The 18,306-nt window shown below is 44.3% G+C and overlaps 1 protein-coding gene across 14 annotated transcripts in view; it reads left to right on the forward strand.

Annotated features, from left to right (window-relative positions):
• Nucleotides 1–18,306, forward strand: part of MEF2A (myocyte enhancer factor 2A) — a 66,651-nt gene that overhangs the window by 19,871 nt on the left and 28,474 nt on the right. For 11 of the 14 annotated variants that reach the window (XM_059678141.1, XM_059678152.1, XM_059678147.1 and 8 more), the window contains exons 2-3: nucleotides 7,172–7,257; nucleotides 13,063–13,254. In XM_059678141.1, the coding sequence (XP_059534124.1) occupies nucleotides 13,201–13,254 (54 nt within the window). In that variant the 5' untranslated portion in view covers nucleotides 7,172–7,257; nucleotides 13,063–13,200. The remainder of the gene's footprint in view (nucleotides 1–7,171; nucleotides 7,258–13,062; nucleotides 13,255–18,306) is intronic. The other 3 variants (XM_059678143.1, XM_059678146.1, XM_059678145.1) reach the window with 2 other exon arrangements.

The raw sequence follows: 18,306 nt of genomic DNA on the forward strand, positions 1-18,306 counted from the left end.
ACGCTGGCTGCATTGAACAGCGCGCAGCTGCGGGGTCTGGGGGCAGCAAGGGTCTTACATGCTTTTATCTGCGAAGTAAGGTTCTTCCGTCCAAGGCTGGTCTCTGGATGTATATTGGCAAAGCCTCGGCTCTATCCTAACACGAATGAGTTATGGGCCCATATGCAGCCCAGGGCTTCTGTGGCACCACTTTATTCTCATACAGGACGTTCTCGGAAAAGGTGGCTTCCACACTTACGATTCATCTGATGAATATGATCATCTTTGAAAATTACACCACATGTACTTTTTTCATTATTTTTCTCCTTTCGTGGTTTTCCCAGTTTTATTTTATGATCTTTTTTTTTTTTGAAATATATTTTATTGATTTTTGACAGAGAGGAAGGGAGAGGGATAGAGAGTTAGAAACATCGATGAGAGAGAAACATCGATCAGCTGCCTCCTGCACACTCCCTACTGGGGATGTGCCCGCAACCCAGGTACATGCCCTTGACCGGAATCAAACCCGGGACCCCTCAGTCCGCAGGCCGACGCTCTATCCACTGAGCCAAACCGGTGCTGACTATTTTATGATCGTGATAATTGTCCTTTGGTTATAATGAATGGTAGGTGTGCCATGCCTAGACGCTACACGCCTTGTTGAGTTTCATAAGGTGGCAGTGTATAGGCTCATTGGAGCTGAAGTGAATTGGTTCTGTCTTGTATTCTTTCTAACAAGAGAAATTTAAAATAAAGTAGGAATTAGGCATGGGATTCTTTCTGATTGGTTTCTAGAAGTTGTTTGAAATATGTATTACCTGTAAGCACTTTTTCCCTAGAATGAAAGTTTTTTGGTCACTGTTTAATGTTGCTGTAGAAGTTGACTAGTTTCATTAGTCACATTACATTCTTTTTGTAAAACTATCAACCAAAATTAAAGGGCATATTGACTGTAAACATCAGAAATCTCTCGTAATGTCAATGAAAACCTTTTGCGATTGATGATGTCTTTGGAACTCTCCACCTGGCTTCCTAATGGGGTTTAAAGGCAGTCAGTACCTATGCCCAGTCGTCCGTCTTTGGAACCTCATTTATGAGCTTTCATTTCTTTCTCTTTTTTTCATATTTTTCATGAGTCTTAGATAACGACTTGACCTGCTCTTCGTACATTTTCTTTCTTAAAATCTATTTGTATTGATTTCAGAGAGGAGGGAGAGGAAGAGAGAGAGAAACATCAGTTGATGAGAGAGAACCATGGATCGGTTGCCTCCTACACGCCCCCTACTGGGGATCGAGCCTGCAAACCCAGCATATACCCTGACGGGGAATTGAACCATGACCTCCTGGTTAAGTCAACACTCAACCACTGAGCCACACCGGCCAGGCCCTTGTCTGCAATTCTGATAGCCAGAGATCTCTAAATAAAAGCTTTCCTCAAGGTATCCGGTGGCAAGAAGTGGCCTGGGCTGATGTGAGGCCGTGTGTCACATCTGCACCGTCTCCCACCTGAAGGGCATGTTTCCATGGCCTGGCTGGTGTGGTCCCGTTATACAGAACGTCCAGAACAGGCAGACTATAGAGCCAGGAGCAGATGCCCCACCTCTCGGGCTGGGGTGCGGACTGGGGATGAATGGGGAGTGACTGCGGATGGGTACTGGGTGAATATGTTCTGTGATTAGCGGTGACGATTGCGCATCCCTGTGACTATAAGAAACACCCCAGTGTGCAAACAGGTGAATTGTATGGTGTGCGAATTCTATCCGGGAACGCTGTGTGGTATTTCTTTAAAAAAGAGCAGCAGCTGTGTGAAGAGATGTTTGGGGCCTCGTGGGCAGTTCAGGGGATATTGATGGAGATGGAGGGGCGTGGTGGACAACGGCATTTCTTGGCTTTAGTATATTGTCACATAGGACACAAAAGCTCGCTTCTCTCTCCCCTGGCAGAGAACGGAATAGGTTGTGTTGTCGTGGAGCTTATATAAGAACCAGCCTGTAAACCTTACTCGGGGCTGGGGTTGTGCATGATTCCAGTTGACGGGATTATTAGTCTTGCCTTTCTTTTATCTTTGCCTTTTTTTTGGGTCATATTAAATTCAAATGCTTTCCTTTCCCATCTCCAAGGTGGTGCGTAACTGTGCTGTGCCCATCTGTCTGCCCTGCACCCTGCTTTGCTCTTTTTGTTCCTCACACCTACTCAAGTTTGTGTCATCTTTCTTTCTTACCTCCTGTAACTGGAACAGTCCCTGGGTGCTTAAAATCACTTTCTTCCTTAAAGGCTTGCTTCTGTGAAATTTTACCGACTTAAAGATACTGTTTCTTGTGACTTAGTATCTATTTATATGCCTGTGCATCCTTGTAAGACCTCAGCAGCATTTTTATTTTTCAATTTTAGTATCAGATAGTGAATGGTTCCAAATATATTCCAAAAGTTCTGATTTGGCGTTTGCTGTAATGTTTGCCTTTCTGATGTCGCGAGCAAATGATGAGATTTTAATAGGAAAGTTAACTCATTGGTTTCCAGGGGCACCCGTCTGTCCCACTTGTCTGTTTTCTGGCTTCTCTCTTTTTCCGAACGCATTGCCCTCCCGTCAGTAATTACAGTGACTGTGACGGCGATGCAACAACAGCCCCGTAATTAGTGAGCACGTGCTGCGCTCACACTGTGTGCCAGCCACTGCGCAGAGCACGTTCGATGCTTGTTGAATGCTCACAACTAAACTTGTCACGTGTATGAGCTACTATTACATCATTATAGATGCAGAAACCAGGACTTAAAAGATGATGCCGATTGTTCTCCACTTTGTAGGCCAGAAAATTATGTGTATGGAGCTTCCCAGTGTTGAGGACTGGCTTTCATAATGTGGGAATTTTGGATCTTTGTAGGTTCCCTGGTGGGGGCTCAAGAATTTGCAAATTTATTCCCAAGTGGAAGCATACAGGGCGCACTCACTAGTGTTTTGCATTTTGCTCTCGCCAACAGGTTTTTGCGATTCATTCATGTTTGTGTCTATCTGTTTTTTGTTCCATTTTTCTGTTGCCTGGTATTTCATTGTATGTTTATACCACACCTCCTCCATTCACCTTTTGTGGACATCTTGGTTGTTTCTAGTTGAAGCTATTAAGAATAAAGCTTGCCCTGGCTGGTTTGGCTCACTGGATAGAGCGTCAGCCTGGGGACTGAAGGGTCCCAGGTTTGATTCTGGTCAAGGGCATATACCTTGGTTGCGGGCACATCCCCAGTAGGGGGTGTGCAGGAGGCAGCTGATGGATGCTTCTCTCTCATCGATGTTTCTAACTCTCTATCCCGCTCCCTTTCTCTCTGTAAAAAATCAGTAAAATATATTTTTTAAATAAGAATAAAGCTCCTTTGTACGTTTGAGTACAAGCCTTTGTGTGGACGTATGCTTTCGTTATTCTTGGCAGAAACCAAGGAGTGGGAGTTCTGGAACACATGTTAAGTGTATGTTTTACCATACATGCTAAGTGTATGTAAGTGGATAAGAAGCTGTGAAACTGGTTTCCAAAGTAGTTGTATGGCTTCACAGTCTCGCCAGCAATAAGTGTTGTCGTTTCTCCATATCTTCATCAGCACTGGGTGCTGTCAGTCTGCTTAAGGTTGGCTATTTTAGTGACTAGCCCAGCCGTGGGCAAACTACGGCCTGCGGGCCGGATCCGGCCCGTTTGAAATGAATAAAACTAAAAAAAAAAAAGACAGTACCCTTTTATGTAATGATGTTTTACTTTGAACTTATATTAGTTCACACAAACACTCCATCCATGCTTTTGTTCCGGCCCTCCGGTCCAGTTTAAGAACTCATTGTGGCCCTCGAGTCAAAAAGTTTGCCCACCCCTGGACTAGGCAGTAGTCCCTCCTTGTCCATGGTGTGTGTGACGAGGGGATACATTCCGAGACCCCCAGTGGAGGCCTGGAGCCACGGGTGGTATCGAACCCTGTCCATGCTATGTTTTTTTCTATGTAGACATTCCGATGGTAAAGTTAATTTAGGTACAGCAAGAGATTAACAATAACTAGTAAAATAGAACAATTATAACAATATACTTTAATAAAAGTTGCATAATGAGGTCTCTCTCTCCTATTGCATTACACTCACCGGTTCACTAAAGGAAGCACTTTCGGCTTCTCTCTGGCAGATCCGAATGGCCAGCATCACTCCTCTTGTGCTTGGGGCCATTGCTAAGTAAAATAAGGGTCACTGGGACACAGGCACTGTGATACCAGGACGATGGGCCTGATGACCTAGCAGGCTACTAAGAGGCTAATGGGCAGGGAGCATGTGCAGCGTGGATGCGCTGGACAAAGGGGTGAGTCACATCTCAGGCAGACAGAGCTGGACAGCATGAGATTCACGCGAGTCAGAATAGCATGTAATTTAAAACGTATGGATTATTTATTTTTGGAATTTCCCATTTGACATTTTTGAGACCATGACTGAAAGCCCAAAAAGTAAAACCGCAGATAAGGGGGGGACTACTGGCTACTGGCATCTCATTGTGGTTTTAAGTTGCATTCTTTGAGTAATGATACTAAACAGTTTTTACTTACTAGAGGCCTGGTGCACGAAATCTGTGCACTGGATGGGAAGGGTCCCTCAGCCTGGCCTGCGCCCTCGCAGTCCGGGAACCCTCGGGGGATGTCCGACTGATGGCTTAGGCATGGCAGTTGGACATCCTTTGCTCATTTGGGTCTGGAGAGGGGCAGGGGAGGTTGGGCAGCCGGAGAGGGATCGTGGGAGGGGTCCAGGGCGTGTCTGGCCCATCTTGCTCAGTCCCAATCGGTCGGACCCCAGCAGCAAGCTAACCTACCAGTCGGAGCGTCAGTGCACATCATAGCGAGCGGTTGAGTGGCCTTAGCATATCATTAGCATATTACGCTTTGATTGGTTGAACTGGTGACTGGACACTTAGCATATTAGGCTTTTATTATATAGGATTGGTGTTCCATGTCTCTTCGGTGGTGAAATGTCTGTTCATTATCTAGATAGAAGTCTTTTTATTCTCACCATCGTAGAATACTTTCTTGCCTATTATGTCAGCAGTACTTTGATTTCACTTTGCTTTCTCGCTTATTGGCATTCACTGATTAGGCATCAATAATGAGAGAGGAGTTAGTGAGCAAGTGATTTATTTTGGATCATTTAGGACTTCAGTTATCAACAATTGTAACGGGTTGTCTGTTTGCTTGGTCAAGTGTAGTTGAGACATTTGAAGAGAGGAATTTGGACCTTGGTCATTTAACCTTTCTTGTTAATACGAAAAATTGGAAATTGACAGTAACTTGTGCCACAGTATAAAATATGATAGTCCGCGTTTACTCATCATTGAAATGATGATGCCTTTGAAGGTCTCGTTTGTTTCAGAGTGCCTTCTTCATTAAAAAATACTTTTTACCATGTGATTTCTGTGATATTATCTTGTGTAATTTTTATTTGTGATAACTGTCCTGTGGAAATTTAAGTATACCTTACAAGGTATTGAGAAGGTATCCGTTTGTCATTTTTATTCATAGCAGGCACCCACCTGCCCTTTGTCAGGGCATCTGTCACCTATAGGTGTGGATGGGCAGTGCCTATCAGCGTGTTTCAGCAGCTGCTCGATGTATCGGCCTCTGAGACTGAGGTTTGCTTTGCGGTCGGTTGAGCCTGTTGCTACAGCATGCATTGGTTTTGTCACTTATTTAGTTCACTCATGGGAGCATGATTTGGACGGTGGTTGGTGAGGCAGAGCTGTTAGAGCTTGCCTGCATCCTCACCGCTCTACCGGCTTAGCTGCGTCACGCTTGGCAAGTTGCTTCTTAGTATTTCAGTTTCCTCTCGGGGACAATAATGAGGTTATTGTTGGCTTTCCATCAGTTAACACATGTAAAGCAATTAGGATACCGATTAGCAGATGATAAAGACTCAGAAGTTCCCGCTGCTGTTGCCATTGTTCTTGTTGCTATTATTACCCTGGGTCTTCCCTGGGTACCTTCCCTCACGGTTTAGTCCCCTTCCTGCCGCAGTCCTTTCTCTCTCGCTTTGTTTTTTCTCACGAAGGACTTCTTACTAACCTGCCGTATATATTGGGTATTCTTCGTTCACTTGGGTAAAAAGCTGAAGAAAGCTATAGCCATTGATTTGATAGTTTGGGCAATGGCTTGTGGTCCATGCAGGTTAGTTAGAAGTAGAGGGAGCTGGTGGTTGGTTGGGACCAGGTTTGGGCGGGGCAGCCGTTAAAGGTACAGGAGTCTAGCCCTTGCCTGGACAAGCAGTGGAATTTAGAGGTTCAATATATGAAATTTATTTACAACTGGCTAAAGCATTAACATTTTAGTTTTGGTTTTATTTTTTGAAGATCAGAGTGTGTTTCATGGTAGATAATTATACAAGCACTACAGTCATGCAAGTCACCCAGTCATGCAAGTCTACATTATTGGATTAGCATCATAATTTAGCCTGGCATTTGGGGTACAGAGAGGCATAGTTTTTAACCATCTTTCCCTTTTCTGCCTAAATGTCTTGCTACTATTTCCAAGCAAAAATGTAGCAGGACTGGATTATTTTTTATGCACTAATTCATTGGTTAGTGTTCCCAGTGTTCCTTTGTTAATGTGAATTATTGACATTGATCAGTTTTATATTCATTTTTGGCATTTTATGGTCATTTTCATTTTATGTTCCCTTAAAAGATAGTGAAAGCTACAAGTATATATATTGTATACGAATACAAACATGTATTCTGGCAATAGAAATCACCCATGGACAGTTTTCTTTCTAAATGGAAATGTTCACTGTACTGCATTCTCAACTATTTTATCCAACCATAAATTCAGTAGGCTGTGTGTATCAGGTGAATAGAAAGCATTATCATGTGATATACTTAGCGGATGGGGAAATGGAACCCAGGGAGCCAGTTGGTGAATCTTGGAGTGCATACAATGTTACTGAACATTTCAGTCACACTCCCTGAAAAAATGGATTAGTGACATTAGACATGCTCAGTGGCCTAACATTATATTTCTTAGCCAAATAAAACAATTGACTTTTAAACATTTATTTTTCTACTATTCAGCAAGTATTTGTGGAGCTATCTGCCAGGCATAATGTTGTTAGAATTTGTAATAATGAAATATATTTAACTCTGTGTCGGAGTTAAGAGCAATTACTAACCCATCTCATATTTTTTTCTTTATTAAGGAGTCGCATTTTGTGAAAAAGTCACAAAGAAGAAGTTTCTTCAAGGATCCTATCTAAGTGCACTTTTTGTTGATACGTCGTTTCTAGTAAGACACTTTTCATTTTTCTCTGATATGAAGTAAATAAGTACCATGGAAATGCTTTGTTTAAACATCTAACTTTGGGAGTTAACTATAACCCATTCAGACTGTGAGTTTGAATGGCAGTCATTTTGGAGTTTATCTTGGGGATTAATATAGATGAATTAAGGATTTATAGAGTCCGATTAAAGTGCATAAGAGTATATAGTGATAGTTTATCTGACACTGTTCAGATAACATGGATTTTTTCATCGTTGCCACCTCCATATCAGTTACCTTGTTTGTTGGTTTTTTTAAAGAAGAAAAATATCTACAGTAGGTAATCTCTGTTTATTGTGGCAAGAATGAGGAGGATGGGAGGGTGTGAGGAGAATTGCATAAGGCGAGGAAGGAGTTTTCAAATAACAGATGAAGAGGACAAATCTAGCCCTGTTTCTTAAAAGGTGGGAAGGGTCAATGAAAAAAATTAAGCTAATTTAGGAGATGCTTGAAAATGTGGGCTGTGTGTGTGTGTGTGTGTGACTTTGAATTTATTTCCTTAAATCATAGGCCCTTAATTGCAAGGCCCTGGAGTGCTCTATTTCAATTTTAAGCATTATTGGTCCAGGTTAATGGTTCCAATACGTCAGTAAGATGTGTAGTCTTACTCAGAAGTTTTCATGAGTGAACCCTCATCTGAAGTCTACCTTTTTGTTTTTAATAGGGGAAAAACTACATCGATATTAGACTATTTTAAAAGAGTGGAATTTTGGAAAATGTTAGCAGGGGGTATTTCTGGAATGTTATAATAAGTTAGCATTAACATTTCAAATATTAGATCTCGTTGATTAAGCCTGGTTATGTCATATGTCAGTAAAAACCTTGGGAAAGGTACTTAAGACTTTTTGTTGTTCTTGTCATTGTAAGAATAGTTTTGCTATTTAACGTAAGGTCTAATTTTTTCCTTGAATAATTATATGTTAGAAAGTACTTTTATAAATTTAGAAAATGAGTTCCTTGTTAGAATACTTTATTCTGATACCAGTTTCTTGTAGCTTTATATTTTTATTGTTAAACTTGGAAGAACAGTGTATTCTTATATCTTTCAGTTTAGGAGAACATGGAGAACAGGCATTGTTTTTCAGTCGAAGCAACGTATCCTTCAGACCAAAACTTATATATGTCCAGGCGGGATGGGGCTAAGGACGTCTCATTCACACTTTAAAATAGAATCCTTGGTTGGTCTTGTGTAAAATCTCTGAATGTTCGTTTTCTTTCTTTTTCATCTTATTGACATTTCCCCTAAGTTCCTTTTGTCCACTAACTGCTCAAAACGGAATGATGGGAGGTGGAGCACTGGAGGGAGCACTTGGCCTCAGAACTCTCATGCCCGTTGCTCAGAACTCTGGCCTCTCTGAGCCTTGCTGATGGCTCTGTGCGTAACTGCAGCTGCTCTGCTCTGGGTCGTGCTTAAGCGTTAGGAAGTTACGAGCCTTCCTTCCCTAACTAAGCTCCAGGATGTCGCCAGTGTCTTATTCTTCATGGCAGGCTTTCCATGGCTCTGAGGGTGACGCGTGAGTTCATAACTACTTGCTTAGGAGTTACTCTGAGAACTTAGATGGGAAATGCTCTTTCCTTTTGAGTAGATTCATATGTTGACTCAACAGCTTCCGATTAGGGATTTCCCCCTATACTTCTGCCCTAATTTGGAGTAGAAATTGGAGGAGTTGGCACAGAGATTGGGCAAAAATTTTTCTAACGTTTTTTTTTTCTTTCATGTCTTGGAACTGTTTTGGGCTTCTGTTTTAGGTCTGTGACCCATTTTGAGTTAATTTTTTTATATGGTGTGAGGTAAGGGATGCGATTTATTTCTTTGCAAATGTAACACTTTTGAGAAGCTAATATAGTCCCCTGTTGAATTACTTCGGCATCTTTGTTGAAAATCAATTGACCATTATATGTGGGTGTATTTCAGGACTCTATTCTGTTCTTATTAATCTATAAATCTGTCCTTAATGACAACACTGTATTGTCTTGATTATACTGTAGCTTTATGGTGAGTCTTAAAAGCAGATGGTATAACTCCTCCAATTTTGTTCTTCTATTTCTGTTTTTCTATTCTAGGTCCTTTCCATTTCTCTTCATGTATTTTAGAATCAGCTGGTCAGTCTCTACAAAAATGCCTAGTGGCATTTTGATTATGAACGTTTTTATCTTACAGGCCAGTTTGGGGAGAGTTGACCTTGAGATATTTTTCTCTGTAGGCTTCTAATTTAATTCTGTTGTAATCCAAGAACATACATTGTGTATTTGTTGTAAGTGCAAGATGTTGTCTGTGTTAGTGACTGTTGGGTGTGCACTAACCATTCTGCAATTGTTGAGTGGAACTTTCTAGAAATGTATCTCGGTCACGTTGGTTGATAGTGCGCTTCAAGACTTATCCCTTCTGATTTCCTGTTATTCCAGTAACTGCTGAGTGAGCAGTGTGGGACTCTTCAGCATTGATTATGGGCTGGTCTGTTTCTCCTTTTACTTCTTGGCTCATGGAATTTGAAACTCTATAATTAGGTGCATGCATATTTAGTGTTGGGTTTTTTTTTAATGTCTTCTTGATGAATTGGGTCCACTGTCTTGAAATGTCCCTCTTTATTTCTGGTAATATGTTGTGAAATAGTTTCTGAAATAGCTCACCTAGTTTTGTTAGTTTTATTGCCTTCTCTGTGTGTCTGTCTCTCCTCTTATGTCCGCTTGCATAGTTATTGACAGAACGTCTGATGTTATTCTGTACCCCTTATGTAAATTTTCTCTTCATTTGTACTGCTCGAAAGACTTTTTCAAATGATTGCTTTAGTCATTTGGTTAGGAGGTGCCATAGTATGGTTTCCTTTGAGAAAATCCTTAGCTTTTTGTTTTGTTTTTTAGGTTCTTTACATTACAACCAAATCTGGAAACACTGTCTGCCGTATTTTATGACATAGACAGGCTATCCCTGTGCTTACATGCTATTTGCCCTTATGGTTCCTATGTTGATTGCACTGGGTGAACACCCAGCTACATATATTTTGTCATTGTCTTAATACCTTAGAATTTTTGAAAGTGGAATATTTTTCAAGGGAAGCTGAAATTTAGGTTTCTTTTTGAAAAAATATTTTAAATGTGGGTCAAATCATTTAAGAACCTTCTATCTAGAGCAGTGATGGCGAGCCTATGACACGCGTGTCAGAGGTGACACGCGAACTCATTTTTTTGGTTGATTTTTCTTTGTTAAATGGCATTTAAATATATAAAATAAATATCAAAAATATAAGTCTTTGTTTTACGATGGTTGCAAATATCAAAACATTTCTATATGTGACACGGCACCAGAGTTAAGTTAGGGTTTTTCAAAATGCTGACACGCCGAGCTCAAAAGGTTCGCCATCACTGATCTAGAGGAGAGTTTTGAGTGACTGGTTTTCAAAGACAATAATACATGTTTTGTTCCCTGGTGCTTACTTCCTTTTCATTTTATATTTTACCCCAAGATGGGCACATTTTCCCTACAACATTAATGTCGTCAAGATGCCCAAGATTCCCCAAAGTGTATCTTTAGCGCTGCTGTCTGAGCCGTATGCCCAGCTTCCTACTTGACATTTCCAGTTGCCTGATCCATGACCATCTCAAGTTTAATGTGACCAAAATTGAATTCTTAAGTTCCTCTCTTTTAAAGAAGGAATGAATCCTTATAGATTTTCTCATGATAGATGCCTGTTTTGGCTGTTAAAAGCATTCAGTTGTTGATTGTACATAGTTACTTTACTAGAACGTTTATTTTAGTAGCTTTTGATAAAATTTAACAGGTAGTTGATTATTAGAACCATCCAAATGGTGTGTTCTGATGAACGACCTCCAAGAGTGGTGTTTATTTAATAAGGGCCAAGTTGAAGTAAAGTTCACCTTCTGTTTAAAGTCCGTGCTCTTAAAATATTGATGTACTTAAACCACAGGTTCTTTAAAACAGTAAACAAAATTGATTGTAAAAGACTGAGCATCTGTAATCAGTATTAGTAGAATGACTTGGTCTGAATTTGAGTGCTAGGTTCTGGTATCTCGCAAATAAAGACAACAGAACACATATTGGGAATCTTGCTTAAACTCTAGTTCCTGATTTTTTAAAATGACATACTACAAAAAATAATTCAATTACCTGAGAGTTCAGTTTAAACTGATTTTTCACTGTATTAATTTTGCCTGAGTACAGTGATAGGCCTGGCATTTAATTAGATTCATTTTTGCTCCCTACGGTAAGATAGATTACTTTCTCTATGGGCAAAAAAGTGCCCAACGATGTTCGTTAAACATGGGTTTTAGTTTTCAAGGTAGGTTTTAAATGTTGCTATTTCTACTAAAACTCCTTGTATTAAAGGAGTTTAATACTCCTGCAATTATTTTAAAGGTGCATGCATACTTTTTAGAGTATTGTATTTTTTGAAAGTGTAGTGAAATGATCTTTGCCACTTTAGCCAGTTGAAGTGTACAGTCAGTGGCATCAAGTGGCTGCCCATTGCTGAGCAAGGATCGCCACCATCATCTGCAGAGCCGTTCAGTCATCTACTGAAACCCAGCACCCATTGGCCCTAACTTCCACCCCCTCCCTCCGTCCCTGGCAACTGCCTGTTTACTGTTTCTGTCTCTGTGCATTTGACAGAAGGCATAAATACCTCATGTAAGTGGAATTATATAGCATTTGTTCTGTGAGTTTATCAATGTCCTAGTATTTGTGCCCCATCCCTCCAAAATTTCTTTTTAATATATTTTATTGATTTTTTTACAGAGAGGAAGGGAGAGGGATAGAGAGTTAGAAACATCGATGAGAGAGAAACATCGATCAGCCGCCTCCTGCACCATCTCCTACTGGGGATGTGCCCTCAACCAAGGTACATGCCCTTGACCGGAATCGAATCTGGGACCTTTCAGTCCGCAGGCTGACGCTCTATCCACTGAGCCAAACCGGCTTTGGCCAAAAATATTTTTAACATGCAAGTTTTGAAAGCACTAGGTTTTGGCACAACTGTCATTCACAATATGACAAATTATATAATGGCCAGTCATTCCACTAGAGAGAAAAAGGGAATAGAGAATCCTAGTTTTTGAATGATCCACAGAGTCAGAGGAAAAATGGACATGGGGCTCATAGGCCACACCCACCAAGTAGGGCGCTGGGTTGATTCTACTTGGGGGCATTATTTTGGCTTCAGCAGGGAGATGCCATTCCGATTGATAAGGGTTCATTAAATAGCATTACAGTAAGTGCATATTATTAGGGAAGTAGAGAGTGTCTTTGTGGGTTGACAAATAGTACTTTTGCTGGTGTCGGTGGCAGTTTGCAGTAAGTTTGTAAAGGCAGATTGGAGCTATCAGATTGTTAGCCATCAGAAGCCTTTAAGCCGCAGTGGTTCTCAACCTTCTGACCTTTTAAATACAGTTCCTCATGTTGTGACCCAACCATAAAATTATTTTCGTTGCTACTTCATCACTGTCATGTTGCTCCTATGATGAATCGTCATGTAAATATCTGATATGCAGGATGGTCTTAGGCGACCCCTGTGAAAGAGTCGTTTGACCACCAAAGGGATCGCGACCCACAGGTTGAGGACCGCTGCTTTAAGGGTATTTGATAATGTTTACGAGGAGAAGCTCTGGAGCTAGACTCCTTGTGTTCATATTCTATGCTGTGCCTCTTACTGTGTGACCTTCCGCGTGCAGCATCAAAACAGGTTTGAAATTAGTACAGCATTATCATGATTTGCAAATCTGTAGAACCTAAATTTTCGAATTTGTGTTTTCTTTTAGATCTTAAAGAAAATTTCAGCAGTAGCCCTGGGACTAGAAGCTGCAGTAACAGAAGCCGTGTATGATGCATTAGGCTATTGAAGAAAAGTAATTTTTGAATTAAATATTTGGAATATAAGGGAGGAAAGGTGACCGAAAATGGGGCGGAAGAAAATACAAATCACACGCATAATGGATGAAAGGAACCGACAGGTAAATGAACGTCTTCATTCATCTATTTAACAGATGTAAATATGTTTTCTTTAAAAAGGAGTGTAGGATAAGCGTTGAATTTTTCTTACACATAATTTTAAGTCTAAATATTTTTATTTTTAGACTAAATTACATATTTTATCAATCAGAAAGTTTTGCCTTTTTATCATGTGCTTTAAGGAAACACTTTATTTCAGAAATCATGTGTTAATTACAAAAACATAGGCAGAAAGAAGAAAAGTAAATCCCTGCAGTGATTTTATGTACACTAATTGTGTACATTTCTCATCATATATTTGTTCTTTTGTACATTTCATTATTAGTATCCTACATATTGATCATTTAAAATTATCACCTCTATTTTCATATGTAGGTAATTCTTAAGTTAACTACAGCTCTCAGTGAATGCGTTCTGGTTAGTTACATTTTCAGGTTAACCAACAAATAATCATATTTTTTTACAACTCTTGTTATCACAAATATTCTACATCATTTATGTACCGGGTGGGCAAAAGTAGGTTTACAGTTGTTTGTATAGAAATAATCTATAATAATAAAAGCGTAATATGCTAATTAGTCGAAGCCGGGGCTGCGAGGGAAGCCCCGGTCCCAGGTGAGGCCCAGGTCCTGGGTGCCAGAGGGAAGCTGCTGCCGGCAGCTGGGGGAAGAAAGGCCTACTCTTGGCACAAATTTCATGCATTGGGCCTTCAGTAAATTTATACTAATAAAAGGGTAATATGCTAATTAGACCAGACATCTTCCGGACGTCCTTCCTGACAAAGCCAGGCCTGGGCAAAGCCCCCTGCCTGTGGTCCTGGGTGCCGGCACCTGCAGCTGCGGCTCAGGGGAGAGAGAAAAGCTGCACACCCCACGCACGGTCCCAGGTGCCTGCGGCCGGCCAGAGGGAGGGAAGCCCAGGTCCTGGGTGCCTGCGGCTGGCTGGAGAAGGGAATCCTGGGCCCCAGGTGCGGCGCCGAGGCAGAGGCGGTTAGGAGCAATCAGGCTGGCAGGGGAGCAGTTAGGAGCAATCAGGCTGGCAGGGGAGCAGTTAGGGGCAATCAGGCAGGCAGAGGTGGTTAGGGGTGATCAGGCAGGCAGAGGCGGTTAGGGGCGATCAGGCAGGCAGAGGCGGTTAGGGGCGATCAGGCAGGCAGAGGCGGTTAGGGGCGATCAGGCAGGCAGAGGTGGTTAGGGGCCATCAGGCAGGCAGGCGAGCGGTTAGGAGCCAGCAGTCCCGGATTGCAAGAGGGTTGTTCGACTGCCGGTTGGGATTGGGCCTAAACTGGCAGTTGGACATCCCCCGAAGGGTCCCAGATTGGAGAGGATGCAGGCCCGGCTGAGGGACCCCCCTCCCATACACAAATTTCATGCACCGGGCCACTAGTAATAAATAATAATACAATAATAAACTGTGTTTGTCTGAGAAGGTCTTTATTTCTTTTAAAGTACAATTTCTCAAGATACAGAATTTCAGGTTGGTGGGTCCTCCCCCGCCTCAGACACTTGAAGCGTATCAGCGTTCTCGTCCGCATTGCGTGTGTCTGCGGAGAACTTGGATGTAGTTCTTACGTTTACACTCATGTGACAAGGTGCTTTTTCCCTCTGGCTTCTTTCAAGATACTCTTACCTTTGATTTTTATAGCTTACATATCCTATGCCTTGCTCTCGTTTCTGGGTTTGGAGGGGTTTTTGTTTGTTTGTTGTTTGCGTTTATTTTGCTTGGTGTTCTTTGAGCTTCCCGGATCTGTGGTTCGGTGTCTTAACATTAATTTGGGGGAATTCTCAAATGTTCTGATTTAAATATTTCTTCTGTTATTTCTCTTTCTTCTCTTGCTGCTATTTACAGCTTCTGTTGACATGGCCTCAAGCTCGGAGGTTTCTCCCTCATTAGTTCCATCCTGCTGAAGGACCCATCAAAGGCAATCATTTGTTAGTGTTTTTATTGCCAGCATTTAAAAAGAATTTTTTAGGAAAAGAATTTCCACCTCTCTGCTTACCTGTTGCTGCATGCTGTCTACTTTTTCCATGAGAGCCTTATATGGTAATCATAGCTGTTTTGAATTGCTGGTCCGATAATTCCAACATCTCTTTTTATTTTTATTGATTTTTAGAGTGGAAGGGAGGAAGAGAGAGAGAAACATCGATGTGAGAGAGACACATCGCTTAGCTGCCTCCCTCACGTGCCCTGATTGAGCCTGCAACTGAGGTACATATCCTCGACTGGAATTGAACCAAGGCCCTTCAGTCCTCAGGCCGATGCTCTACCCACTGAGCCACACGGCCTAGGGCTGATTCCAGCAGGTCTGCCGTGCTTCTGATGCTTGCTCTGTGTCTGCAGACTGTTTCTTACCCTTGAGTAAGCCTTGTAAGTGCTGAAAGCCAGAGGTGACGCCCTAGGAAGGAACGGCAGGAACAGGTCCCGGGACTGTGGTGGTGGTGGGGAGCGGGCGTGTTCTGGAGCCTCGATGAGATATAGACTAAGTTGTGAACAAAAGTGACCACTGACTTCAGTCACACAAACGGAGGGATATGGGGATGTTAATAAGTCTTAATGGATCACGGGGAATGGAGTCTGATGGCAGCAGGTTGAGGCGAATGGGGGGCATGAGATTGGAGAAGGTATAGGTGTTTCTATCAGGCATGTGCACTGGGTACCTGGGTTTTGAAGGGGAAGGAGGGAAAAATAATTTAGAAGAGACTGGGGAGCAAAGGGACGTATCTTCCAGGCTGAACAAACAAAGATGGGTCTCTGTTGGAGAGGCCGGCAGGCATGGGAAGACCGTTCAGAGGGCATCAGGGAGCGGCTGGTCCTAGGCTGTGCGTTTCAGTGGGTGCAACACGAGGGCCTGGGAGAGGACGCGTTAGGTCCGATGTGCTCAGTTCAGTTGTGGGGGGAAGAGTCGAGGGAGGAGGGGTTCCTGGAGGGAGGACTTGGGGTTTCTGGTGGGAACCATTTTAAGCCAGACGGTCAGGGGCCACTGGCACCTGTTTCCTTCTGTGGCCCTTTGCCTTCTGCAGTAGAACAGGGCCAGGGGTGAAGCAGTAACCCTAGGAGGCTGCCCTCCAGAGCCCGTGGAGGTACCAGATCCACACGGGCCTGTCGCACTATGCCCAGAGCCCGTGGAGGTACCAGATCCACACGGGCCTGTCGCACTATGCCCAGAGCCCGTGGAGGTACCAGATCCACACGGGCCTGTCGCACTATGCCCAGAGCCCGTGGAGGTACCAGATCCACACGGGCCTGTCGCACTATGCCCAGAGCCCGTGGAGGTACCAGATCCACACGGGCCTGTCGCACTATGCCCAGAGCCCGTGGAGGTACCAGATCCACACGGGCCTGTCGCACTATGCCCAGAGCCCGTGGAGGTACCAGATCCACACGGGCCTGTCGCACTATGCCCAGAGCCCGTGGAGGTACCAGATCCACACGGGCCTGTCGCACTATGCCCAGAGCCCGTGGAGGTACCAGATCCACACGGGCCTGTCGCACTATGCCCAGAGCCCGTGGAGGTACCAGATCCACACGGGCCTGTCGCACTATGCCCAGAGCCCGTGGAGGTACCAGATCCACACGGGCCTGTCGCACTATGCCCAGAGCCCGTGGAGGTACCAGATCCACACGGGCCTGTCGCACTATGCCCAGAGCCCGTGGAGGTACCAGATCCACACGGGCCTGTCGCACTATGCCCAGAGCCCGTGGAGGTACCAGATCCACACGGGCCTGTCGCACTATGCCCAGAGCCCGTGGAGGTACCAGATCCACACGGGCCTGTCGCACTATGCCCAGAGCCCGTGGAGGTACCAGATCCACACGGGCCTGTCGCACTATGCCCAGAGCCCGTGGAGGTACCAGATCCACACGGGCCTGTCGCACTATGCCCAGAGCCCGTGGAGGTACCAGATCCACACGGGCCTGTCGCACTATGCCCAGAGCCCGTGGAGGTACCAGATCCACACGGGCCTGTCGCACTATGCCCAGAGCCCGTGGAGGTACCAGATGCACACGGGACTGTCGCACTATGCCCAGAGCCCGTGGAGGTACCAGATGCACACGGGACTGTCGCACTATGCCCAGAGCCCGTGGAGGTACCAGATCCACACGGGCCTGTCGCACTATGCCCAGAGCCCGTGGAGGTACCAGATCCACACGGGCCTGTCGCACTATGCCCAGAGCCCGTGGAGGTACCAGATCCACACGGGCCTGTCGCACTATGCCCAGAGCCCGTGGAGGTACCAGATCCACACGGGCCTGTCGCACTATGCCCAGAGCCCGTGGAGGTACCAGATCCACACGGGCCTGTCGCACTATGCCCAGAGCCCGTGGAGGTACCAGATCCACACGGGCCTGTCGCACTATGCCCAGAGCCCGTGGAGGTACCAGATCCACACGGGCCTGTCGCACTATGCCCAGAGCCCGTGGAGGTACCAGATGCACACGGGCCTGTCGCACTATGCCCAGAGCCCGTGGAGGTACCAGATGCACACGGGCCTGTCGCACTATGCCCAGAGCCCGTGGAGGTACCAGATCCACACGGGCCTGTCGCACTATGCCCAGAGCCCGTGGAGGTACCAGATCCACACGGGCCTGTCGCACTATGCCCAGAGCCCGTGGAGGTACCAGATCCACACGGGCCTGTCGCACTATGCCCAGAGCCCGTGGAGGTACCAGATCCACACGGGCCTGTCGCACTATGCCCAGAGCCCGTGGAGGTACCAGATCCACACGGGACTGTCGCACTATGCCCAGAGCCCGTGGAGGTACCAGATCCACACGGGACTGTCGCACTATGGCAGATGGGGAGGTAGAGGCTCATGGGGGGCGTGAAGCTAGGAACCTTTTCCATCTTCGAACTCACACTCAGCATTAAGAAGACTCAGTTTCAGGGAGCCTATATTCAAGTACTACTAATGCTTTTTACACATGTTTTTAATTGATTTTTAGAAAGAGAGGAAGGGAGAGGGATGGAGAGAGAAAAACATCGATGAGAGAGAAACATCATTGATTGACTGCCTCCTGCATGCCCCTCCCTGGGGATGGAGCCCGCAACCCAG

This window comes from Myotis daubentonii, chromosome 21 (assembly GCF_963259705.1).
Source record: "Myotis daubentonii chromosome 21, mMyoDau2.1, whole genome shotgun sequence".
NCBI classification, from domain to species: Eukaryota; Metazoa; Chordata; class Mammalia; order Chiroptera; family Vespertilionidae; genus Myotis; species Myotis daubentonii.